The sequence below is a fragment of the Puntigrus tetrazona genome, chromosome 17 (assembly GCF_018831695.1).
Source record: "Puntigrus tetrazona isolate hp1 chromosome 17, ASM1883169v1, whole genome shotgun sequence".
NCBI lineage: Eukaryota > Metazoa > Chordata > Actinopteri > Cypriniformes > Cyprinidae > Puntigrus > Puntigrus tetrazona.
In genome coordinates this window covers 6487518-6514305 of record NC_056715.1, presented here as the reverse complement: position 1 = coordinate 6514305, position 26788 = coordinate 6487518, and the positions used below count along the sequence as shown (strand labels likewise).

At 37.3% G+C, this 26788-nt stretch overlaps 3 protein-coding genes across 6 annotated transcripts in view; 1 reads left to right on the top strand and 2 right to left on the bottom strand.

Annotated features, from left to right (window-relative positions):
• fmn2a (formin 2a) overlaps positions 1-11241 on the top strand; it is a 30239-nt gene extending 18998 nt beyond the window's left edge. The window contains exons 9-18 of the mRNA XM_043262191.1: positions 450-541; positions 680-809; positions 956-1102; positions 2236-2295; positions 2902-3022; positions 5468-5560; positions 8804-8855; positions 9396-9545; positions 9687-9768; positions 9859-11241. Of these exons, the coding sequence (XP_043118126.1) occupies positions 450-541; positions 680-809; positions 956-1102; positions 2236-2295; positions 2902-3022; positions 5468-5560; positions 8804-8855; positions 9396-9545; positions 9687-9768; positions 9859-9885 (954 nt within the window). The 3' untranslated portion in view covers positions 9886-11241. The remainder of the gene's footprint in view (positions 1-449; positions 542-679; positions 810-955; positions 1103-2235; positions 2296-2901; positions 3023-5467; positions 5561-8803; positions 8856-9395; positions 9546-9686; positions 9769-9858) is intronic.
• Positions 11242-11403: 162 nt separating this feature from the next.
• grem2a (gremlin 2, DAN family BMP antagonist a) lies at positions 11404-20982 on the bottom strand. The gene is made up of 2 exons (XM_043262192.1): positions 20313-20982; positions 11404-13447 (listed from the first exon to the last, which is right to left on the bottom strand). Exon 2 carries the CDS (start codon positions 13444-13446, stop codon positions 12862-12864), a length of 585 nt encoding a protein of 194 aa, XP_043118127.1. The 5' UTR covers position 13447; positions 20313-20982; the 3' UTR covers positions 11404-12861.
• Positions 20983-22701: 1719 nt separating this feature from the next.
• rgs7a (regulator of G protein signaling 7a) overlaps positions 22702-26788 on the bottom strand; it is a 39140-nt gene continuing 35053 nt past the window's right edge. For 2 of the 4 annotated variants that reach the window (XM_043263831.1, XM_043263832.1), the window contains exons 13-17: positions 25887-25997; positions 25671-25796; positions 25362-25548; positions 25125-25214; positions 22702-23364 (exon numbers count right to left, since the gene is read on the bottom strand). In XM_043263831.1, coding sequence (XP_043119766.1) covers positions 23314-23364; positions 25125-25214; positions 25362-25548; positions 25671-25796; positions 25887-25997 — 565 coding nt within the window. In that variant the 3' untranslated portion in view covers positions 22702-23313. Of the gene's footprint in view, positions 23365-23935; positions 23977-25124; positions 25215-25361; positions 25549-25670; positions 25797-25886; positions 25998-26788 lie in introns of those variants that run through there. The other 2 variants (XM_043263833.1, XM_043263834.1) reach the window with 2 other exon arrangements.

Here is a 26788-nt window from a genome sequence, read left to right as displayed (position 1 = left end):
GTTTTTCCTCCAACCCACTCACCCACCCATTCCCAATGTAGCTTGAGGCGATGTTGTTGAGTTTAAATGTTGAGGTTGTTTCTCTTTAGTGTGCGAGACTCCACGCTGTCTCTGACTCCTTCAACCAAAACCACAGAACACCCCCTCACACACACACATAGTATATCCCCTCTTTCCTCTCTCCCGCTTGTTCTCTCATTCTCTTTTTCACAGTCTGACTCAAGCAAAGTCTGAAGTGTGGATCATACTTTGTTTGTTGGGTCATACAAAGACTATAAAGATCATAAAGCAACACACCCACACACACACATACACACATACACGCTCCAAAGAGCATTAGAGTTTATATCACTATTAGATGCTTTATAAAGAGACTATGAGTGTATTTTCCCAAAATGAAATCACATTTCTCTCTAAGTGTACTTTCATTCTGTTTTTCTTTTAAACAGAGAGCTCAGAAAGAAGAGATGGATCAGATTGGGAAACATATGAAGTCTTCAAAAGATAAAGAAAATGCGAAACCACTGGACAAGCCTGAACAGTATCTATCTATCTATCTATCTATCTATCTATCTATCTATCTATCTATCTATCTATCTATCTATCTATCTATCTATCTATCTGTCATTGTTGTATTTTCCTTGCTTCATTCATTTTGCTCTCTCTCTCTCTCTGTCAGGTTTCTGCTGCAGTTGTCAGAGGTTCCTCAATTCTCAGAGCGGGTTTTCTGTATTCTCTTCCAGTCCACCTTCACAGAATGTATTACATCAGTTCAGCGCAAGCTTGAAACACTGCTGAGAGTCTGCACGGTGAGAGCGAACGTGAAGCACTCTAGTCAGATTCCACTGACAGCTTCACTATTGTCGTATTTCAAGTTAAAAGTTCAACTAGAAAGCAGCGAAGAAAACATCTGTTTCACTCCCTGCGCTTCCTCTTCTCCCTCTTCCGTTTAAAGGCTCTCCAATCAAGTCAAGCCGTTCTGCAGGTTCTAGGTTTGGTTCTAGCATTTGGGAACATTATGAACGGGGGCAACCGGAGCAGAGGACAGGCAGACGGATTTTCCCTAGACATCCTACCCAAGTTAAAAGATGTCAAGAGCAGTGTGAGTAAAAGTGAGATCCCTATCACTAGTTTAAAGCAGTTCACACTGAAATAAAAATTGTCATAATTTATTTATCTTTATCTCATTCCAAACCTATATGACTTACTTTCTTCTTTGGGAAACAAAAGAATGTTTCTCTGTTTTGTCGATACAGTGAAAGTCAGTGGGGTCCTAATATTGCATCATTTTATTTTTATTTTTCCATTTTAAAACTGAAAGTAAACTATTTTCTGTGAATGTGCTGGACATCAGATTCGTCAGCTGTTGTAAATAAACAACTAGATAAATGCTTCTAAACTGCAAAAATATTTTCTGCGACGAATGAGCACTTTTTTCATCTTTGGAACGCAAATGAAATGTTTTTGATGAAATCCGAGAACTTGACTGACAAGGAAGAGGAGAAATAGTTAGTTAGTTTGAAAAGTCATTAGTTTCGTTTTATTTGCACGCAAAAATTGTATAGCTTTATAAAGTTATAGTTGAATCACTGATGTCACATGGACTATTTTAACAATGCCCATAATACCTTTCTGGAGCATGATAGTTGCATTGCTGTCTATGTAGGGTCATGGAGTTCTTGGATTTTATCAAAAATATCTAAATTTGTATTACAAAGAGGAATGAAGGTTTTATGGGTTTATTGCTTTAGCATAACAGGCTATTTTTGTACAGGTAAAAATATCTATAAAATGACTAATATTTCCAAAATATCTTTTTTTGCTAAAAGAAATGTTTTGAATGGCATGATGGTACGTAAATGATGCCAAAATATATAGTCCATTACTGAAATAGCATAAACCTTAATCTGAACATGCATGGGAATTTGCATACAGTACTTTGATGGTCTCCTGACCCCATTAACCAGGTCATAAAGAACCCGTTCTGGCAGTTTCACTCAAAATGAGCGGTTATACTTTATTATGCCAAGGCAGTAGCCTATATCCACATCCCATGCGGTCTGTGTGTCTGCACACATGTGCATGTGAGCGAGCGCCTTTGCAAGCCACCAGGTCTGGCATCTTATTCACAAACGCTTTGAGCTAAATGAGTGTATACAATCCCAAAACATGAAAAATGATTATTCTCCTGTGTTTATTTCCATCTCTCATCTCCTCCTCCTCTCGCTCCATCAGGATAACTCTCAGAGCCTCCTGTCCTACATAGTTGCTTACTATCTGCGACACTTTGATGAGGTAGGTTTGGCCAACTGTTTATTTCACTGGTTTGACTAACAGACCCCCAGGTTCCTCAGAATCACCCTTCATGGTAGACAAAAAAGTGGCTTTGTTTTTGGTTTCATCACTTTGATTTGCCTTTCTTTCCCTTCACCATATAGACAAATTGCCGCTCTGAATGAGCAGAGGCCTTTGATTGTTTGATGCCCTTTTTGGACGTAGATTAAAAGCGCTGTATTGTAAATACCGTCAGCCGTCGGTCCAGATGTTGTGATTACAAGGTCATGTCTAAATTGACAAAATATGATCCACAGGTTGTTGAAGTGCTTTTAACGTTCAGGCAAATAACAAGGAGAGAGAAAGAGAGAGTGTGTGTGTGTGTGTGTGTGTGTGCATGCAAGCGGCTCTGATCTCTGACAGACGGAGCGTTATTGAGATTGATTTGTTGTGTTTGATGTTTTCATTGTTTTTGGAATCGTAATGATCTTTACACACCAAAGTATTTGAACATTTCACATTCAATTATTTTTCAAATCAAGCATTGCTACAGTTATGACCTCATAAAAACAACATCCTGTTATTTTGTGTGATTGCGCTTTAGATTTTCTGTTGTTTGTGTGTCAGGATGCAGGTAAGGAAACATGCGTGTACCCGCTTCCAGAGCCTCCGGATCTTTTTCATTCGTCGCAGATGAAGTTTGAGGATTTTCAACGTGACCTGCGCAAGCTACGGAAAGATCTGAATGGTGAGATGCGGACACGTGCATACGCAAAGCAAATAAATGAATTGGATACACAGGCTTCACACACACTTCTGTGCATGTACGTGAGATCACATATACGCGCAAACACATATGGACATACACACATACCCGCAAACATGAGCTCACATACAAGTGTGCGTATACAAAAACACACAGACATGTTTAGTTTGTATACACCAGCGCCAGTGACCCGTGTTCTCCTTTAGAAGGCTCATTGATTTTCAAATGGCTGTTATTATTGAGCCCCCAGCTGGCTGCCACAATGATCAATACTGCAAATGTGGTTTGTTAAAGGCCCCAGCATGTAAATAAATGAGAAAAAGGTCTCATTTCAGCACTTTTCCTAGGGGTCTACCCCATTTTACAGGCCTAAAGCACTTAACTCAAGGTTTCTGCGGGTGAACTGCCCATATACTATATTAACGTTCAAAAGTTTGGGGTCAATATGAATTTTCTTTTTCTTCTTTTTGTGTAGTTCACAGAAATACTTTTAATGAGCATGAATGCATTAAATTGATCAGAGATAACAAAAGAATCTGTGCTATTATATAATAGCTGTTTTCGAACCTAATCTGGAAATCAACATATTAGAATGATGAGTTATTTGAAATTGTAATCTTTTTGTAAAGCTTTTGATCAAATAAATGTGGCCTTGGATCAAATACATTTTAGACATTAAAGTAAAAGGAATGACACGTCCATCCATCCATAAAAATCCATTCATATTTTAGTTTGATAGTCCACATTTTATAAAGGTTAACTCATCTTTTTGAATAAAATAAATACATTTCAGATCCTCTTTTGTTGGTGGGAAATGCCATAAATTCTTGTGTATTTGAAAAGAAACTAGCAGGCAGGTAAAAGGCTTAAACTGCCTTATACATACTCGCTTTGCTCCCTGACCAGTAAAGCAATTTATCAGGGTCTTCAGGAGGTTAGTGAGATTGGTTCAGCTTTGTGCCGCAAGTCAAAGGTTGTACGACCTAGCTTAAGTGCACGACAGAGTGTGAATGAGGTGTAAGAATCCGATTACATGCTCAAAGCCGAGTTTAAATCCCTGCAAACATTTTCATTGCCAATACAAAAACACACACACACTCACACAGATGTGGAAATACTCACATTCCACTGTCGGTGTGTTTGGCTTGTTCAGATCCTTGAAAAAAACACTCGTGGATGTTGACGTGGTCAAATTAGAACACTGCCCTACATCAAGAACACATTTACAATCAATCACTTGTCCAGAGTGAGATTGTCTACCACGCACAAATAATAACGTCCAAGCCTTTTTAGTTCCACTCGAAGCAGTCAAACATATCAGATGGATTTGCATTTGGCTCATGGAAATTTCGATTGAAGGATGGTCCGTTTGATGCATTGCTATACAGCCTATTAGCTTCGCCCCTGCTGTTAGCCATATTTTCGCGTGCCTTCGCTTAAATCCCTTGCTGGCGATTTGCATTGTTAATCTTTCAAAAGCTTATTAGTTGGGCCCACTATACATGTGGTTGATAAATTGTAAATGTACTTTTCCAGAGCTTGTATGCTTAGCTAAATCGTTTTGGCGTACACCTGCTGAACAGATCAAGCCTACGTTTGTTTAACGCAGGCAAATATTTCTTCTCTGGCAATGTTCTGTGTTTCTCTGAATTCTCAACTGTTCACCTCCCTAAAATCTCCCTGTGGCCCAATAAGCATGGCTTCTCTCTTACGCCAGGCTCATACAATAAATGGATCATCACTACATTAGCAAGCTAAGCTAAGCGCTAAAGCAGATGTGCGACACTGACAGCTGGAAGGGGCACAGAGTTATGCAGGCGACCCGGCAGGTCCTCGCTTTCGCAGAGCCCTTGATCCAGCTGGCAGGGACATTAGCATGTGTGTGTGTTTGCATTGCGCTGATTACCATGCGAGGCTGTGATCCATCACCCATTGTAGTGATGGAGTGTGACACGGTGAAGCCTGTCGGCCTGTTGTAAGACTCCAGGTGTACAGCGAACAGAAGCGAAGGAAAGGTTCATGAAATGGGATTCATTAGCATCTGTTAGCACAGGTCACAGATTGCACATTTTTCTCTGAAGTGATACAAGTGTTGGAAGTGGGAGCAGGAGGAATGTACTATAACATGCTAACCTGCTAATAAAAGTCCTTGCTAGTTGAAATGCTAATGCTTGTCCTGACAGTTTAAACTGTGAAGACTGACTGAAAGAAGTTTGGCCATATGGTGAGGCAATCGCCGTGCTAGTCTTTTTAAGATATCTGGCTGACTTGCCCAAAAATCCCTACAATATTTCTTTTGAAGGTTATTTATGTTTATAGTAGTTTTATATGCTGACATTAAATGTTTTCACTGTTCTTCAGTTCCATTAATCATTTTGTTTGTTTCTTTCTCATATCTGTGTTCCTGTTCTCTACTTTATTTTACAGCCTGTTCAACAGAAAAAGAAAAGGTGTGCAATATCTCATCTGAGGAGCACCTGCAGCCCTTTAAGGACAAAATGGAAGAATTTCTCACTAGAGGTAAAAAAACAAAAAAACAAAAGCATTGCAAACATAAGCCCAGTTCAGACTGTTATTGTTTTACATAGTTTTGATATTTTATTGCCACATCGGAATGAATTTTCTGGTTGCATATCATGGATTTAAACAAGAAACTAAAGTAATATTAGCCATGTATTATTGGAGTGAATTCCAAAGACAGCATTGATTTTTGAAAAAGTTCCAAAAAGTTTTTTTTTTCTTTTACTGTGAATCAACCATGCTCTGCGATGCTGAAAGCTGCAAATTGTGTGCAGTAAATGAAATCGGCAACCATCATAAATATATAATTATAACTTATATAACACACACACACACACACACACAAATATCAGGTCTTTGCAAAATTGTTCATCAATTGTTCATTCAGAGTGGTTCAACAAAAAAGTCATCAAAGTACAAAGTAATTTTTAGCAATTAAATTATGCAAATGCATTTCTCAATACAGTTAATAAAAATGATTCACTATTTTCAAATATAGCTATTCGAGTCATTTGATTAAATTGCCTGTACATTATATAGTACAGATAAGTATGCCCTTTTATTCGTCATTGCCTATATATATAAAATGACATCACTCCCACTCCAAATACAGAGAAGCCGTGCAAATATTCTTTTACAGACGTCACCTTAGGAAACAATTAAAGTCTGAATAACGCTGGGATGGATGTACAGTGACCCTGTGTGAGCGGAGAGATGAGGTGCTGAGAAATAAATGTGACAGAGGCTCTGTGAAGGCCTCTGGGAGCCAACAAGAATTCTGGGAAATACATCTGACCTGACCCAGACCCGATCGTTCCAACATTATTTATGCAAAGCTAGTGACATGAAAAGTGAGAGTCCTAAATTTCATTATTCTCACTAATTCCACGTTCCACCCAGAAACTTAAATCGCTAATTCAACCCTTTCAGTATTTGGTTTCTCTGATGAAGGCGAGCTGAACAATCTTTTATAATAGTTGCTCTTCTTGTTTATTTACCTTCTCTGTTCTCCATCTCTGCTTCGATCCATCTCTGTTTGATATGGTTTCTGTTCTCTTGTTTATTTCCTCTAAGTGTGTCTGAGTCAACCTGCCTGATCTATCTGTAGCACTGAAGACTGTTTCTGTCTGCACTTTATTCTTGTCAACAATTCATTGGCCTCTTTTCGTCTTTCACACTCCAATCATCTTCAATTGCCATGCCGTAACCTCTTTTTCCATCGCTCAGCTCGGAGTTAGCTGGAACGTTTTTCTATTTTTCATTCTCTGCTTCACTACAGGCTTAAGCAAATGCTAAATGTGTTGCCGTCTCTCTCTCTTTGTATTCAAATTGGTCCTCGTAACAAAACCCACATGTGCTCTGGCGGCAGGGTGGGGTCCTCGCTGAACAGCCCCCTCCTCATCTCTATCCCTTTGATCTGGAGACTCGTGGGTCTCCTTCATTGAGCTCTCAGATGGGTGACATGACCACGGAAAGAGCCCCTTCAACCCTCCACACTGCCTCCAGTTAGACAGACAGAATGGGGAGTGGAAAAAAAAGTACTGGTCTTATTTTTTGTTAGTTGTATGATTTTGAAACTCCAGGAGAGTAACAGTCTCTGGCTCCAGCGCTTCAACCACTACTGTTTATTTTTCAGAGCATGAAATTAACTACAGAAAGGAAGCGAGGAAGAAAAACTGAGCAAGACAGGGCAGTGTATGTGTTTGAGAGATAGAGACCGTCTCTGTGATGTTTGGTCTACGCTCCGGCTTCTCATACAATTTTTTTTTTAAATGCAGTACTATTTCCGCTGCCCTGGGCACTGAGAAGCAATGTGATAATCCATTTACTGTGATAACAGATACAACATATACAGTAATAGTAATAGCCTTAGCAATCGCTACCAATCAAAAAAGTTTAAGCACAAATACTTGAAGGAAAAGTAAAAAAAAAAAAAACCACAATTTACTCACTGTCAAGTCATCTTAGGTGTATATGACTTTCTTCTTTCAGACAAACACAAAAATTTATCCCGGCTCTTCCAAATTTGGTAATGCTGGTGGATAGCGGCCATTATTTTGATGAGCCATAATTTATATATATATATATATTGGTTGTAAATCTAACCTATATGTTTCTGGGTGGTTAAGACGTGTCTACTGAAGCAGATCAATTCGGTTCTTGTAACAAAAATATAAAATTATAACTCAAATCGCTGACTTACAGCAATGGCTGTATGCGATTTGAAAAAAATAAGAGTGCTGGCTTCTTGGCTGACTTCTGACTTGACGTATGATGTAAGCCGCATTCGTAATGTAAGCTCAGAAGAGCATTGACGAACGAAGACGAAAAAGGCAAAAACAAGAAGAAAAAAAACAACGTCAGAGGATTTCACTATAAGAACAAATGCAACTTACGTCATACGTCAAAAATATAAATATTTTTGTTACCAAACTCATTGATCTGCTTCAGAATCACCTGGAGGTGCATAGGTCAGTTTACGATGGATAAGTGAGATTTATGGAGCTTCAAAATAATGGTCACTATCCACCAGCATTACCAAGCTTGGAAGAGCCAGAATCATTTTTTTTTAAAACTCAGACTGTGTTTTTCTGAAAGAAGAAAGTCATATACACCTAGGATGGCTTGGGCCTGAGTAAATTGTGGGGTAATTATCACTATTCCTTAGTCAGTTTGAAATATTGGGTACATGAGGTGTGAACTGAAGTGATCTGTATTTTGGGGATTCTCTAGTTGCTCAGAATTGTTGTGGTGAGTGGTATGAAAATGTGTTCGAACACTGGGCTCGTCATTCAATTTATTAGCGGATCACAGGAGACTCTCCACGCAGGAGTAAATGAAGTGACATTGACATTGCTGCGGTAATGACTTCAGAGACCGGCTTCTGCGTCTGCAGTCAAACTACGCCTCATCAAACGTTCATGCTGAGACTGTTTGCCAGTATGATTTTACAATGATTTTCTCCTTGATATATTATGTCAGTGGATTACAACTGGCTAACGTGTAATCAGATTTTCAGGGATTTATGTTTGTCATGAAGATCATAGACCTGCAAAGACTTACGCAGACATGTATGCGCGTTCTCACACCTCTCACTTCTGTCTGTTTGTTTAAAACCGGAACGAATCTTCGTTAACCTCTTCCTGATAACCCGTGTCATTCGGTGACAAGCAAAACAAAAACATATTTTAAAAGTATAAAAGTCTGTGTCACAATTACAATGTCCTATTTTTATTCCCACAGCCAAAGCAGAGCTGGAGCTCCAGGAAAAACAGCTCGCTGACACGCAGAGGATGTAAGTTGTCTTACTGTGTTAACCGTGCCAAGTCTCTTGTTCACTTATTATTGTGTCATATTGGTTATGTCTCCTCTGTGAGTGTGTGTGTGTGTGTGTCTTTTGTGCATTAACATTCAATTCTCTGTCTCTCTATATCTGTAATTTTCCCTCACTTATGGATTACTAATCGTGCAATTCGCTTAGATTGATTGACAGTTTGTAGACTGTCTTTTTTAAAAGGGTCGGTTTTTCAAAACCTTGGCTCTTGGAGTGGAAAAAAAAGAACAAATGTGACACGTCAGTTAATTCTGAAAGTTTTTGTGTTCATTGTCTGAATGTTGCCGTTTCTTCCAAGTACTAGTCTTAAGATTGCTGTGGGCGAAAAGAAATTACACTTGTCGTTCTTTATGTAAGAGCATTATTTTTATAAGCTAAAATTTCACATTTCACATGCTTGAAGTAAGCCGATCAATTTCACAATTCCTCAGTGTAAACTTTCTAATCTTATTTTGTAATATTTTGTTCATAGTGTCATGCTTTTCTTTGAATGCTTTCCAGTTTTCTGGAGCTGTGCGTGTTTTTCTCAGTCAAGCCTAAGGCGGGAGAGAAGGAGGTTTCACCAAACACATTCTTCACAGTGTGGCACGAGTTTTCGTCAGATTTTAAGGAGCTCTGGAAGAGAGAGAATAAATGCCTGCTGCAGGAGCGGTGAGGAATATTATGCCTCTGTTGATGTTTTGTCTAATTGTTTTCACTGCAAGTCACCTTTATTTTTTATAAAGTTGTAAAGAAGCACTAAAAGACATTATTTAGCTCAAGTCAGTCACCGCTAATGCATATTTTTTTTAGGTTGAAAGCTGCAGAAGAGACTTTCAGACAAGCACGAGAGAAGGCTAACTACAACGTAAAGCCTAAACATGCATCAGGAATAGTAAGTATTTAAAAATCCCTCAATTCACATTAAAAGAAACGAATAACAGTGTAATTAAACGATTTAATATTTCACTTTCTTCTCACTCAGAAAGCCAAGCTGGGACAGAAGATGTAAATTTCTACAACAACAAAACTCCTTTTAGCCCAGATCTTTTTTTTACTTGACAGTTACTTCAATATAAGAATAATAGCCATGAGAGGGTTTGCATGATCTTAGTATATGAACGTGATCAGAATTGTGTCGTTTCTGTAGTTTCATATAAAGACAATCAAAGATAAAAGTGCCCAAAGTATGATAATTCACAAGTAAATTTTACGTTTTTACCATCTAAAAAAGAATTTAAAAAACCCTCATTATTCATTCATAGCTGTAGCACAACTATTTTCACTGTCTGCTTAAAACATCTCTCTTTTACATCTCTTTAAAGCGTAATGTTTCAAAAAGCTCAGTCTGATCTGATTGGTCTGCTGTTCAACCTCTTACAGCATGTCAGAAATGTAACTTTACAGTTTTCAGTTTCAACTATGGCATCGTTGTTGGAAGTCCTAATTGTTCTTTGAGGGTGGGCCAAAGCAAGCCAGTATGTGTGTGTTATGCTAATATATATCATGGTGACATAGAAGTCATGAAATAATGGCAGGACAACAAACGAGGCGTTTCAGGCAAGTGTTTCCTATTAGAGAGATTAACTCCCTTTGGCATGGGCTTTGTGCTTTGTAATTTTGCAGATTGTTTACATGCGCAAACAGCTATGTTACGCAGTAAAGGAAAGGTTAAATAAAAAAGCATAATGCCATAGGTGCACTTTAAAGCCATACATTGAAACAATTTTAAAAAAGCATGCTGAATATTTAGTATAAATTGAATAGTATACAGTAAATGTGCACATTTATTTTCATATCGTCTGTCAAGAAATCAAAGAAAAATCTATTGTAACCTGTGTGTTTAATTAGCATAAAACAGCACTCTTATTTGTAGGTGAAAGTCACATTTAATGAACTAGAGCAAATTAATGGTGGTTTCATACAGTTTGGCTAATTAAACAATATACTTTTAAATAACGTTTATTTTTGATGAACTAGCAATGAAATTTAAGAAAAATGATTAACTGAACAAAAATATTGCAATCTTGGATATAATACCTGATCTGTGACCTGTGTAAAGTCCAAAAAATGTGTTATTTTTTAAAATAGTAAATTTGATCATATTCTGCGTCCACAGTTTCCTCTACAGGTGTTTATATACTTTAGCCTATGAAATTGACACAGAATTGAGTGATATGTTGTGGGTTTCTCTGTTCCAACTGAACTGTGAGATGTGTAATGAACGGTTGTTGAGAAACATATGGAAATATTATGATTTATGACTTATTCTTTATTTTGTGTGTACAGCTGCTATCAGTAGTTCAATAACCTTTAATTTAAAATACTTAAATATTTTCAATTAAAGAAGCTGACAGCTTTATAGCTCATGCGTGCTGTTCTGTGTGTGTTGCATTAAGAAATGAAGAACTGAAGCAGCTGCCGTATTATTAATTTCCATTCCCTTTATGAGAAACTGTAGAAATGTACAAACACAAAGGTGCATAGAAAATACGAGAAAAAACCCCCAAAACAAAACAAGACATATATTTAGTGTGAAATAATAGATTTATTTTTAGAAGACATGTTTATTATATATTTTATATATATTCATAGATTTTCTATGGTTGCTTTATCATATAATTTCCTTTATCTACACATTTTGCTATTTTGTTAAATATTGTCATTAATGCAAACGTGTCTGTTAGACTTTAAGGTAAAGATTTAAACCATTATGAATCTCAGTTTATGTTGTGCACATGACTCATCATAACAACATTAAGGCTCAAACTCTCTAGTGGCTTGATCAAAGTCAGCCCAGAATGGATGAACTGAAGCAAGCTGCATCATTTTCATCGGATGCAGCAAAGCTAATGGCAGCACCAAGTCAAAATATAGATTATCCCCAACTGACAGACTGTCCTTAGTCAAAATATAGCAAACCCCCTCTAATTTCCTGTCGATAAAGTCCACAGTCACCCAGCATCCTTTCATGTCTTCTCCTGTCCTTCATTAGTGCTGATATATACAACGGCTGGGTAGGTAAGACAAGATGGTGAAGATAGATGGTGGTCAGACCAATTCCACTGTTCTCAAGTATCAAGAGTAATAGAGCGCAACAGTGCCCTCCCGAAATTTCAGCAGCCTTGGTTCCGAAAGTATTTCTCGCAACATTTTTCATTGAGGGATATTTAAAACATTTTTGTTAAAGAGTTAATCCAAAAGCCTAGAAGTGAACCACAACATAAAAAAATGTAAAAAGGCAAAGCTACAAAACTTCAAAAAGAACTACAATCCCACTGACATAATCAAAATTAAAACTATGTATAAATATAAACCTATTGATTTATAGATATATATTGATATATAGAAATTAGATATTTTTAGGTTTCTTTTTTTGTAAAATTCACAATATAAAATACGCTTAGCAGTGGCCAGATCTTTTCTGAAAAGGTTGCAGAATGGTTCAATGGGAATTCAAACGTAGCGTAATTATTTATACATTTTAGTTAAGCTAATACAGGGCTATAAGTTCAACAGAGGTATAGACCATCTAAAATGAGTTTTCCCCTATCGAGAAAAAGCATGGGATTTTTACTTCCGGAACCCTGACTGTTGCACTCTATAGAGAATCAGCATTGCTGAGGTAAAGCAGGAGATCGCTGGAATACAGACGCTCTGTGTTTTGCTAAAGAAAAGCTTTCAAGAGGTCAAAGGTCAAACTCTGTTCATTTATAGCACACGAGTGTTATTTACCGTTTTATGTAATTGTACTCTCAGCTTCATTATATTTGTCAAAAAAGAAGAAAAAAAATCCAGCTTTGTGTTCCATCCCTGCTCGGCAGCTATTAAGCATTCCTGGGTAGCATGCTGTGGTACAGTCCAGACATAATGAAGGTGGCCAGTCTTCTGATTAGCTGTTGTCTTTGGCAGGTTTCACACATTGATTGTTGGGCGGCCCCAGATTTTCCAAAAGGATTTTGAGGCATTGTTTCATTTGTGTGCCTTCTCAGTAAGCGGCATTGACGTTAACAGACACACATTTGCACTGCTTGATCCGTTGAACTTTCCGTTGCCGGTACGGCGGCTGGAGCCCAGGACAGTGAAGCCGTACGGTGACCGTGGTTATTCGGCTGGGCCGACAGAAAGCACAGGACTGGAATGAAGTGTTGTGATCTGGCGTGGAAGCTGTTTTTCTACTTCGATGGGAGGTTTGAGATGTCAGGTGGCGGGGGATGTAGAAGGAGTTACACTGGCCGTAGCAGAACCTGTTGATGACGGTTCGGCTCAGGCACCCCTCCAGGCTCACCGTTTGACGCAACGGCTGTGTTTTGCACCAGTCGCTCTTAAGGTATTTCCTCTCGGTGACCACCAGGGCCTCGCGACTCGACGACAACATGTCGTGTTTGCCTTTCTGTCGTCGTGCTGATGTGTGCTGGGGCAGTGACGCTAGTGTGTGAGGTGGTGATGACAAATCATTGCCTTTTAGCTTGTAAGGGGAGGGGATGGAACCCTGGGGCCGGGGCTTCTTGGTCTCTGTCGATGCAAAAAGGGTCCATGCCAAAATGGCAGGTATTGCCAGCTTCCAGAACATCCTGAGAAAAGATTCAAAATAAGGAGAAACTTTAGTGCTTCTGTTAGGGATTCGAATGTACATGTTTATACTATGAACTATGTCCAGTTTGTTAACTTTGTGTTTTACCAAATCAGCATAATTTTGATTCACTTGCCACATGAAACATAGAAATAGCTGTAATAGTGCAAAATAGTGCAATTTGAATTGGCCTAATTATGATTCACTCACCACATGAAACAACTAGTATACAACAAAACCAGAAAAAGAAAAAAGGAAAGAAAATATCATTAAACTGTGCAGCAACCCCCTTCAAAAATCCATCATTCACCACCAAAAAAAAAAAAAATCCAAATACTTTTCCAAAACTAACAATCAAAATATAACACAGAAACACACATCTATTTTTATTTCAGTCTACTTTGTTCTAAACACGCATATAGTAACATTTAACCGACCAAAATTAATGACCAATGCAAAACTTTCTTGGGAAATAAAATTCCCCTACCCAGATTAAACAAGATAACGTCTCATACTAAAAAAATTACTATTAAGATTCATTCTCTTAAGATCGAGGAAAACATTATGGATTTTTTTGGAAATATTTTATTTTTGTCTTAACATAGATTTGTTCGTTCGTACTGGAGTCTGACTGCGCTGTTGAGTGTTTTTTAATCACTAAAAAGAACAAATTCATAAGATGAATTCGTTTGGGGCACTATTTGCGCTATGTTTTTGATTCTATAAAAATAATATGCTCATAGTCATCCCTGCCATAAACAATATATTACACAGATTCCTCATTAGCGACTGTTGGAACGCTATATGTAAGCCGTCCTCCATATTGTAGTTGTCTTGACTTGACGTCATTCACCATAGTAATCACTGAATATTCAAAAGATGCCACAGTTCTGCACAGCCAATGGTCTGCGATCCCAACGGCTCTGTGAGAAGCTACAGTATGGTGAATGACATCAAGTGGATCATTCCAAGATGGTGGACGCGTCTACATGCTTTGAGCAGCCGAACAGGGCATCTATACATGTCTATGATCCTTGTGAGAATCAGCTTTGAAAGCACTTTTTACAACAGTCTGGAAACAGTTGTATGTAAAAAAACGGCTCTTGATCTTGTAATCATTACTTGTAAAAGCACATGTAGCCTAGTTATTACTTGAAATTCACCCTTTACAAAATGTGATAGTATTAAATATTACAAGATTCAAAGTACGGCAAATGATTATTATGAAGTGTTAACATACAGTATCCACAGAAGTTGTAGATGAATAGACAGACGACTTTGTCTATTCTTGAAAAGCAGAGGTTCTTATGTAATGCTGATAAAGTTAAACCCTGTCTTGGCCTAAACTCTCAATCTTGCTTATACCCTCTGTCAGTTTTGCTTTAGATAACCCTCTGATAACCTCTGACATTTCTACAACCACTGGCATTGTCTGTTTCATTCATGTTCACTCTCCTCTCATTGCCAACCTCTTTCATCTCGTCTGTTAGGTAGATTGGGAATAAGGCACAGTTGTATTTCATCTATTTAAAAGACATAGTCTTTAGTTTGTTTTTATGTCCCAGAGGCTTTTTTAGAGGATTTTTATGTTTTTTCAGGACAGACCAACCAGAAGAGCTCACTGAAAGCCTGGAGCTAAACAACATGAGAAAGTTACATAAAGAACTATTGCATTCTTTTTCACATGATAAAAAAAGTTGAGCAACATATCGGTCACGAAAATGTGAAACTTTTTTTAAAAGAGCAATACATGCAGAGATGTAACAAATCAGTCAGGTTGACGTTTAAACATACATTTTTTCCCCAAAAGAGGTACCTTTTAATTAAATTTTCTTTCGGAATGGTTAATCCAAAATTTTCTATTTATTATTTACTAATCCTCACATCATTCCAAATCTGTATGACTTGGAAAATGATTCAAAGCTCCACATTCAACATCTTCTAAAGCCATAACGTAGCATTGTGAGAGAAACATATTAAACTTACTGTTACAGCTTACTGTTTAATATCATTCCATTTTTCACTTAAATATCTTGTATAAATTAAAAAGACTTAAAATACAGAACTTTTATGATATTGTGTGATGCTTCCTGCAGCTTGAAATCTCCAGCCCGATTCTTTGTAACTTAATGGAAAAGAGCAGCTATCACAGTCTTCGGGATTTCTTTTTTAAACAACACCAGGATGAGTACATGAAAAACTATTATATTATTGGTTAACTGTCCCTTTAAGCTCTGTAAATCTGGGTTACTGGGGAGAATCGGCTACTTCTGAGGCTACAGTTAACTGTGACTCACTCAGTGGCAGAAGGGAATGGATTAATCATCCGTATCTCCCTCCGTCAGTGTCGCCGGCAGCCATTAATGCTGTTTACTTTTACACCAGTCCCAGAATGCTCATGCAAATAAACAGGGCCGCCCATCAAAAGGGAATGCTACAGAAGCCATGAGGTTACGAGGAAGTGGCCTTTATGTCTTTGCCGAGGTAGGGTTAAATAATGAGGGCTTTGCTTATGCCGGTGGTGAGATATGCAGGGGACATGTAAACAGAGGGGAGAGACCATGTGAACATTATTAGATCAGGATGTGGAAAGTTTAGCAGTTTTGGGTTTCTCTCCTTCAGATGACCACAGGCTGAATAGAAGGCTCGGTTTACTGGTAGCTCAAGATTATGTGTGAAGAGACAGGGAATGCCAGGATGTGACAGTGGACTGTGACATACATACACAAACACACCACCAAGCTCACTTGTACCTGAAACACACTTCAGATTGAGAAAGTGAATCACACACACACACACAGACACAGACGTACACAGACAGAGGGGCTATAAATCTCCCCTGAGAAAAATTGAGGTTTGGAGATAATGACAGTGTCTAGTTGGAACATATGCAAGAAAATAAACACAAAACCTTCTATCTCTCTCCGATCTGACTGTGTATGTGAGAAAGTCAAAGACAGATCATCCACACAGTAAGAAACAGTGTGAATTTACAACACAAACTTGACTGCAGTTACTGGACCTTTTACAGACGTTTTTAGACAAGTATTTTTACACTTTGTTGTAAATTGTAATGTATGACAAAGCACAACTTATTTTATTTTTTTTATAGCACAGCAGTTTTTTTGTTGTTGTTTTTCAGTAACTGCAGTAATGTTGTGGGATTTTCCAGCATACTGCATCATTACTAAATTATTATAATTATATAAAATAAATATGCAGATAATTTTCTTTACCTAGAATTATGTGGCATTTTTACAATCAGTTAATTTAATAATGAACATGTAATAACGTTAGCATTATAGCAATTCAATCTATGTTATGTATTAAGTGCGCATTATGAAAGAATGAACATAAATTAACAATGAAATTACATTTATATATATTATATGTGTGTTTGTTTGTGCACGTGTGAATTAAGATGCCATTAAAAATCTAATAATGCAACATTGTGCTGTTTACAGTACTTTGTAAATGGTCTAACTATTTATCCATCCATTTTCAAAATCTTACGTTGGGTCACGGCAGAGCTGGATTTTTTGGGACTCTCCATGAAGAGACAGTCCTACCAACAAGTTACGGTGCCATCAAACGATCTAGTCCAGGGTGTCTAAACCTGTTCCTGGATGGCTACTGTCCAGCAGAGTTTTGTTCCATTCCTAATTAAGCACATTTGAACCAGCAGGTCTTCAGACAAGAAATATCTAGACAAGTGGGTAACGCATTATTTTGATGGTTCCTTCTGAACAGTCACAAAAGCAATTTTTGCAAGCTACAAGTCAACTAACTCTCGTTAGAATATCAGTGTGCTATCTATTCAATATATGATAACTCTTTATTGTGATGGTCTCCCAATAGATATTCTACTGACTAAGTAAATTTTTTAAGTACATGTCAACTCATTCCAAACCTAACCCTACCAGTCAACTTACAGAGTTAGTAGATAGATATATAGGTGCAATGTTACTTAAAGGCAACAGAATATCATAAAGGGACCATCAAAACCTCCAAGTATCTTGGAGCTGGTTCAAAGCTAAACTCTGCTGGTTCGAAGCTAAACTCTAAAACATTGGCCCTCTAGGAACAAGATTGAGCACCCCTGGCTCAGTCCATACTGTTACACTTGGCAATATTTTAAATGGCACTGTTCATTCTAGAATCAAATTTCCATAATGTACATGACAAAGAAAAAATGAACAAAAAGAAATGAATAATATGATTTGGTGTGATACAGTAAGCAGTAATTTCCCAAATGCTTTGTGTTTTGCCCAATGACTGCTATTCCACACCGAAACTTTCTTGCAGATCTTGTTTCCACAGAACACAGCTGCTAAAAACAGTTTGAGCCGAATGACTGATGTAAGAGAATCAGTGTAGCGTAAAACAACCAAACCACAAGTACCAGCATCTCTCATTGAGCAGAAGCCAGCATGCACAGCCAATGATACCAGCATTTGACCGACCACTGTCAAAACCCACAGCGAGCCTTCCCTCACACTTCCACAACATCTCAAACCCAAAACAACAGTCACACGAAGCCACACGTCAAACCCTGAAGCTCTCTTTCTATCTCACACCCATACACACATTAAAACACACAAACATCATCGCACGCATAAACACTAACTGGCGCCACAAAATTATGAATTTGACAGGAGTTATCATCACAGCAATTATGTACCTCCCTCTGCCACAAGACAATGTCCTTACAGAATACTTATGCAACATACACACACACTTTACTGACTGCATTCAAACAAATTTCCTCAAGCACGTTCCTTATACGCTATACTGTAGGTTGGTCCAATGGAACAATGTTTGGATTGCATCGAGCTCTTCACACTTTTGAGGGCAATTAACCTACACATGGCTTGCTTTAGCTGTCTCTTCATGTTAAGCTGGGTTTAGAAAAAAGAATTTTAATGAAACGTAAAAAATGGCTTCAGCTTCAAGAGATAATTTATTCAAATCCAGAGGTTGAGCTATTATCACACAAAAACTCACAATCGCAAAAGGTGTTCTTTTCTGATTTCAGAAACATTTTAATGCTTTTTAAACATGTCAAGACTACATCTGCCCTGAAGCCGAGTCTACCTGTTAATGCTCATACAGTTTTGTTTTCTTTTCGTCATGGTTTAATTTGAACAATTTAATTTAAACATACTGTACAAAGTCTGCAATTTTAAGTGTATTTTTAATGTAAAGATGTCAACTTTAGTGACCAGTGGGCACGTATCTCTATATAGAAAATATCAGAAAGATTACGATAATGAGAGGTTTCGCCCACAAGTTGCCAGGTGCATTCCTGAGTAAACACCTAGAAATTGCAGCGTGAATTAAACTCCACCAAACTGTCAAAAGTGGCTTCTAATATTATTTCTACTTCCAGTTGTTTTTAAAGCATCTATTTATAGTCACTCCAAAAAGAAGAAGTAAAAAAACATTTAGCGGTTACTTTTTCATGCCCAAGGTTTTTGTTATTATTCCACACAACAACCAGGATGTTCTACCATGAAAATATGGAGTGCTGAAAACAAGAACAAGAACATGAATGTTACCCTTTTTATTTTTCATTGTACCAGACAGGCTAAAGACAAGCGGCCATCAACAAAAAGCAAAGGCGCATTTAGAATAATTGTACAGAGAGGTTTGCAGATGAATGTAGATTTCAGCTAAGGATACAGTATGAAGTGTTTCCACGGTGTGATTTGTCACCATGTGGTATATGGGTATCTGTATCAGAGAGAGTAGATGGAATATCTGTGGTTTGGGACTGCTGGGTCAGACTCATGTTACAATACATAGCTGAGGTTTGAAGTGTGGTTGAACAGTTCAACCATATCAGTGACTGAATTCTCTGATGGCTGTCGTCACATAATGCTTTGAGTCTGACTTTGTCCATCAAATACAAACACGACACGCAGTCAAGTCTATCTTTCCCAAGTATTTCACATCTACTGCTGTTAATGTGGGATAATTACAGTTACAGTAAATGAATCCTAACTAATCTTATTATAACAGCATAAACCTTCCATAACATTAACCCTAACCAAACCCTACTCTAATCATAATTATAACTACTCAAGCCCTCAATCATAGGCACACACATTGCCATCATTCTCAGTAGTACTGGTTAATGAAGGAGTGGTGGGGAATTAGAAGGTCACTGGGAAACTCAAAGGCTGTCAGGCTCAAATCCGCTCAGTTTAATGCGCTCTGAGGGGCAGTCACCACTTTGAACTGAGTTGCGGCTGATCCGTTTCCATGCACTTCTTTATAATGCCAATCATGCATTTCAGTCGCAAACACACACACAAGGAATGAAACCAATACTGTCACACAACCTCACACGTTCTCTCATGCACATGTCCCCATCATCAAACATTCACTGTCAGACTCGCTCTCTTCATCCCTGCTCTCAATAGCAGTTCTCTATGATAAACCATATTGGTTTAATTACAGTTAGATAATAAACAGCTACTAACAAAACACTAAATAAATACATACGGATTTAGATATAGAAATTGTTCTAAAAATCACCAGGGTTCTTTGGCTTGTTACAGCTGTAGAACCCAATTAGAACCCTGTTTTTCAGAGGTTCTGTAAGGAGCTAAAGAACCATTCTGGCACAGTTTCTTTACACTCTTAAAAAAAAGGTTCTTCATTGGCATTTATAGACACTTTCCATTGCATAAAATGTTCATATAATGGAAAACCGTTCTTCAGATTATTAAAAGGTTCTTAAGAAAAACACTGAAAAGGTCCTTTGGTGAACCAAAAGCGGCATTGCTGCGAAAATGTCCTTTAGGAACCTATATTTTTAAGAGTGTATGTACTCATTAAAGAATCTTCTTTTTAGAGTGTACCTGTAGATCTGGAGTTCCGAGTCACGTTTTATTGCTGTTATTCCTTGAGAGGTCACTCAGAGGTCAAAGGTCAAGCAGCAGGTCAGAGATCGGCCAAGCCTCAGAGCTCCAGATGTAGAGAAGCAGAGTGGTTATCCATCAGAAGTACGAAAGCTCTCTCAAAGCTCTCCTGAAGATTGTGCCGTGTGCGTCTCCACCAGCCTTTCCTGTTTGAGTCCAGCTCTGCAGAGGCCAAACTGAAGCAGTCACGCTTTATGGCTCATAGTTCCCCAGTTTCACTCATTTATGTGGCATCCAGCTCGCATTCTGTTTCACTGAGTCCTTCCCGGTGAGTCTTTGAATCATCTTTTCTCTGATTTACTGTCACATCCCAGTGGCTCTCCAAAGAGAAGTGTGTGAGTGTGAAGAGAGCAGAAGGAAAATCATCAGTTGCACACAAGTTCCAGAAAGATTCATCTACACCTCTCTCTCTCTTTCTCTCCTTCCCTCCCTCTCTCTCTCTCTCTCTCTCTCTTTTGGTCTAGCACTCTCTGATACCTCCCCCCCAGAAGCCCACTGTTAATCAACCAGTCCTGAAAACATATTGTCTCTCTTTCTCTCTCTCCTCTCGCTCCCAGAACTGCAGCGCTCAAATCTGCATCCCCGGTTTAACCCCGTCCCTCTTGACTGCTGCACTTAACATAGTTTTCATTTATCTTTGTAAATATATATATAAAAAAAAAATCTTCAATAAAGCCATGGCTTTGATCCAGATGATCATTTTATGCATATTTATATTGGTTTGATCAAAAAATGTGTGGGCTTGGTTTCTGGAACATTTTGGAAATTTTCACTGTGGCTTTTATTAAGGTTCAGCCTGAAGGTTTTTCTCGAGTGTCTTTCCAAATACGAAATGGTTTTATAAACAAGTTTTGACAGCACATCAAGGCAAGACAAAGCAGATGTGTTATGTGGCCTAAAAAAGACAAAAGCTTTCAGATGCAAAATCATTAATCTTTCACTCTACAGTTTATCATTTTAAGTTGAAATTTCTGTGCCATAAATCTTCATTTGGCTTGGGATTTTACACAGGACTGACTGTTCTCCTTTTGTTTTCTTTGCTTATTCTGTCATTCGTTTCTCCATTCTGTTGTTTGTGTGGTTTTGAACTCATCTCCATTTGACCACAATAAGAATAACATCCCTCTCTTGTTCCTTTTCTTCTCTCTCAATCGCACACACATGCACAATCTGCATAACTAGTGTGGAGAACGTAGGAAAACACCCAAAACGACATTTTACACACTGGTCGGACACATATACACAAATATTCTGGTTGAAATTAAAGTTACTGAAATGCTCAGATGTCATGTTGAATATCTCACTGTATTGATAGCAGCGAACTAGACCGTTCTGTTCGGAGCTGACTGTTAGTGTTGGATGGGTTAGTCCGGACCTCAAGATTTAATGCTGTTCTCACCAAACTGACCAAATAATCAAACGCAAACAGTAACTCAAAGCCTCTTAAGGAAAAAGCCCTGGTGGAAGGAGTCATTGCCCTCTAGTGGTTAAAAATGCAATAGCAACCCTAAGCGTTTATATTTGTAGAGTCGACAACATGCAAGCATTTTTCCAGTAAATTATAAGTATATATATGTTTAAAAACTATTATCATATAGTATGAATAGTATTGAAAATGTTATTTCAAATAGTTTTTAACTGCTTTTTTACATGCATATCAAACTAGCTAAAATAAACAAAAATAATCAGAATTGCCATGAGCTAAATAAAAGTATTAGAACAGCAATTTAATGTATTTTTTTTATAATTTACAATTAGTATTAGTGCTGTCAAATTATTAATTTCATCCAAAATCATTTTTTTATTTACATGTGTATACTGTGTATATTTACTGTATATATAAAAACACGTGTGAATAGGATATATATTAAAAATAGGTAATGTTTATGCATTAAATATATTTATATATAAAATATAAGACTAAATATACAAATGTATATACATGTACATATTTTCTAAATATATGCTATATGCGTGTGTGTTTATATATACATAATAAATATACACAGCACACTTTTATTTGGAACACGATTAATCATTTGACAGCACTAATTATTCTTTTAAATGTATTATAATAACATTTTTTTTAAAAAAAACGTAATAATTTATTATAAATGGTTATTACTTAAAATAAAAATAAAACAAAAACATTTTAAATCCTGCTCACTGATTTTGTTCTTCTGTTTATGTAAATATAATGAATAATTAAAGAAAACCTTTTGTTTTGGCCCTTATACTATAATGTGACCGGTTTGAGTTTGAGTGCCATGAACCAGTAGCCATGAACAGTAGCACAGGTTCTACAGTGAAAGAGAAATCAGTGCATCACTTTCAGATAAAGGACTGACTTTAATACATCTTCAAGTAAAAGTGTTTACACATGGTATAAAAAAATAAACGGAGGGAGCCAACAAAGAACCGACGAGACAGATTGCAAGACCAGTCGCTTTCAGATATATCCCATGCGACTTCACATGTGCGATAAGCAAACGTGTGCTAAATCCTTTATAGTGCAATAAAATCAATGCAAAAAGAGATGAAAGGTGAGTAGGAAGAGATCATCTCTGTGTCTAAAGCTTCTCGATTTTACACAATGTGCCTACGCTGTTATATTTAACTGTGGTTATGACTTTAAATTTTCTGGTTTTGACATCATTTGATCGGTCTACAGTTGGAGACAGTCCTGACAGACAGAAGATGAGAGGAGAAGATCATTATCCTCTTTTGAAAGACATTGCTGCATTTCCCAAATATTAGAAGTCCATGTCTAACTGTCTTAAAGACTGAAACTAGCAAGTAGCAAGTAGAAACTGACGTAAAAATTCAGTCTCTTGGACATGCATGTGATTTGGTCCGTTGTCCGGGGTATTTGGGATCTGGACCAATCAGACGACAGAGATGAAGATGACAGCGTCCTCATCCTTGGTGGATTGTTTGAGGCTCAGCAAGATTGGACGACAGCGGGCAGCCTCTTCGATATCAGAGATTTTCCCTGAAACAAAGAGAAAGGCGAATGATTTTGAATGGTGTTGGGCAGTAAAACATCAGTCAATCGGTGGTTCATTTACACAGATCTGTGTCTGTACAGGAGGGTTATTTTAACACGCACACATCATGACAGCAGACACAAAACAAACAAACTGTATTTCATGGAAACCTCACCCAAAAAAGAAAATCGTTACCATTATTAACTGTCATGTTATTCCTAACTTTATGTTGTGAGGGATTTTTTTTGTTTGTTTGTTTTCAACTGTAGCTCTCTCTAAAAATCCAAAATACAGTAAAAAAAGTGTCTCCTTATGATAACATCATGATAATGTTCTTATTTGGTGCTCATTATTATTATAATTATTATTCTTATTATAACTGTTGAAAACAGTAGATTCCAACAAAAAAGAGCAGCTCTGACATTCTGACAAACATCTCCATTTATATTCCATAGAAGAAAAAAATCTCTCTCAATTTTCGGTTTTGGGTCATCTTTTCCTTCAACAGAAATGCCGCATGTATCCTCGACTACTCAAACAGGAGCTACTCATATAGGTAGAGGAAAAGCAGGGTTACCTGGAAGCAATGCCTTCCTTCAAAACAAGTTCTTACTTTTCTGTGGACAAGATAGAGAAACGTGAACAGGTACACATTTTGGCAGCTGTTGCAGCAAGAGACCAAAATGCAAAGTCATGCAGAGAGTGACAAACCACAAGAAAACACTCAAGTTATCCCTGTCGGAACTGTCATGACAACATGGTTTAACGTGACATTACAAGGTTTGGGGACGGGATAAAGCACCAGACAAGCTTCATCTGACCAGAGCTGCTATCTGATTGGTCAGTTAAGCTATCACTGAGGGGGCGGGGCCACTACCACTTACCACATTACGAGTGAACTTTTCGAATGAGGTTCTGCGATCCTGTATGCTTCCCAACTTTAGTCAACGAGATGAAGAGTAAAAAAAGGGACTACAGCATGGTGCATATAGGTTTTTATTAAGTGAAATTAATACGCCTATCTATTTGTGCCATTTCGAATGTATCAGATTTAACTATCGGAATTAATCTGTTGAATCACTGATTTACTTTAGAGATTTTGGTTTGTTACAAATATAATATTTCCTCAAATAATACAACATTATTAAAATAACATTATAATCACAGAAACTAACCCACATCATCCTATCCTACCCTTACATTTAAAAAAAAAGGCTCTCATAACATCTTCGCTGACTTCTACATTTAATGATTTACAAAAATAACATGCCAGATTTGAGTCTTTTCTCAGAAAATACTTGTATATACGATTACGTTAAAGCATTATTGAAGGATAACTTCACATACTCTACTGTTCAAAAGTTCAGGGTCAGTCAGATAAATGAGAAATAGAATACTTTTGTTCAGCGAGGACACATAACATTGAAAGTGACGGTAAAGACATTCAAATGAATTTCAAATAAATGCTGTCCTTTTGAACTTTCTATTCATCAAAGCATTTGTATTTTATTTCCCCCACAAAAATATTAAGCAGCAACCGTTCTCAACATTTTGAGCTACAAACCAGCGTATTAAAATGATTTATGTATGTATTTATTTATTATAATAATATTTCACAATATTACTGTTTTTATTTTTTTGCAATTAAAAATGCAGTTTTTCTAAACACGAGAGATTTAAAAATAAGAAAAAATGTACAAAACTTTAAAACAGTAGCGTATCTGCATCAGTCTTAATTCAAGTCAAATTGCTTAAAATATTTTACCTTTTTCTTAGCCTGCAGAAGCTCCTGGTAGGCACTGGATCTAATAAAACGGCTGTAAGAGTCACTCTTCATCAGCTTATAGATGTGTTCCTGGGACACACACATTTACGGTACATTTGCATGTTTATAATTTAATTATTTGCCTCGGCTAAGATAATTAACTGCATAGCTTGTTTCCATTCATTTTCATTTAAAAACAATTATCAGTGTAGCTGCTCAAAAGCATAAGCTCTTCACCTGTGCATCCTCAAAAGCATATCGGCCGGGGTCTTTGACGTTCTGTGTGGTTTTGTCGTAGCTCTTCGAGTCAACGTTAATGGCACTGGGGGCTCCAGGAGCCAAAAACTCCTCCCAGATCTCCTGCACCCGTGTTGGCACCTCACGGATTGGCCTCCTCTTTAGCTCCTGCACCGCCAGCCAGAATCTGAGTGAGTTTGAATTAAGAGAATGAATTAAGATTGAAAAAGTAGCTGCTCAGTGGAGCCGGTCGTTTTGTAGTACCCCTCACCCGCCAACAGGGGGCATAAAGGGGAAGTGTAGCTGTACCTGAGGTTTTCAGAGCTAAATTCAGACTCCAGGAACTTGAGGAACTGCTCTCTGCCGACGGGATCTTTCAGCACCTCATCGATTCCAAATCCCCAGCGCCTAACTCTAGTCTGACCGGGTTCCTTACTGTTAACACATACACAACATATTATACAATGCAGGACGCGTTTATCTGCAGTATAATGGTAATATTCACTGTGTGTGTCTGAAGCTGACCTGGCCTCCATCTCCCAGAGTGTCGTGTCGTCTGATATCCAGGGGTTGGATGGATCAGGAGTGGAGAGGAAGGGGTCATAGTCCGAATACTGTTCAGTATAACTCAGCAAACTACATGAAAAGAGGAGAAGAGGACAGAAGAGGGGTAGAAAAAGGATACTATTTATTAGTAAAACAGCATATCAAAACACACTAGCATATGCATACTAAATATGTGACTCAATTTCAAAAGTAAAAAAAGATTTTTTCAAAAAGTAAAACTTTATGTTTGTTTGTGCGTTTTTGGGTTGGGTATGCTTTTTATTATGCCACTAAAGATAAAAAGCAACTTAGTGCGTTTTTATGAAAAGTAATTAAAAAAGTAAGTAGATTATTTTTATCCACTGCATGCAATAATATACAGTATCTTAACTTTTTATTATACGTATAAGTAATGCTTACTCTATGCAAATATGTTTTGTTTATCAGTGACTTTATATTTAATGGACCATCACAGTAATTATTACTTTTTTTTTATTTTATTTACTTCTTTATCAGTATGCATTACATACTTTTATTTATTTTTTTTATAAATGGTCATTACAGTGTTCATAAAAATATATATATATTACATAATCTTATTATATCTAGTAGACATAGGACACATTACTTTTAAGTAGTTACCTCCAGCACTGATGGATTTTTTTATATTTTGATCTATAACTCATTTCTGCAAGTTGGTTTCATTATAAGTTGCACTAAAATCTTCAAGATGTTGTGGTATTCTAATAGAGCCATTGATCTCGCAGAGGGAGTAAATTTGAGGATGAGAAACAGAAACATGTTTGTCAGCATAAGTAATATCTACACAGACCATTAAAGAGGTCGATAAGAAAATGTTTAAGCACTGTAGAATAATGAAG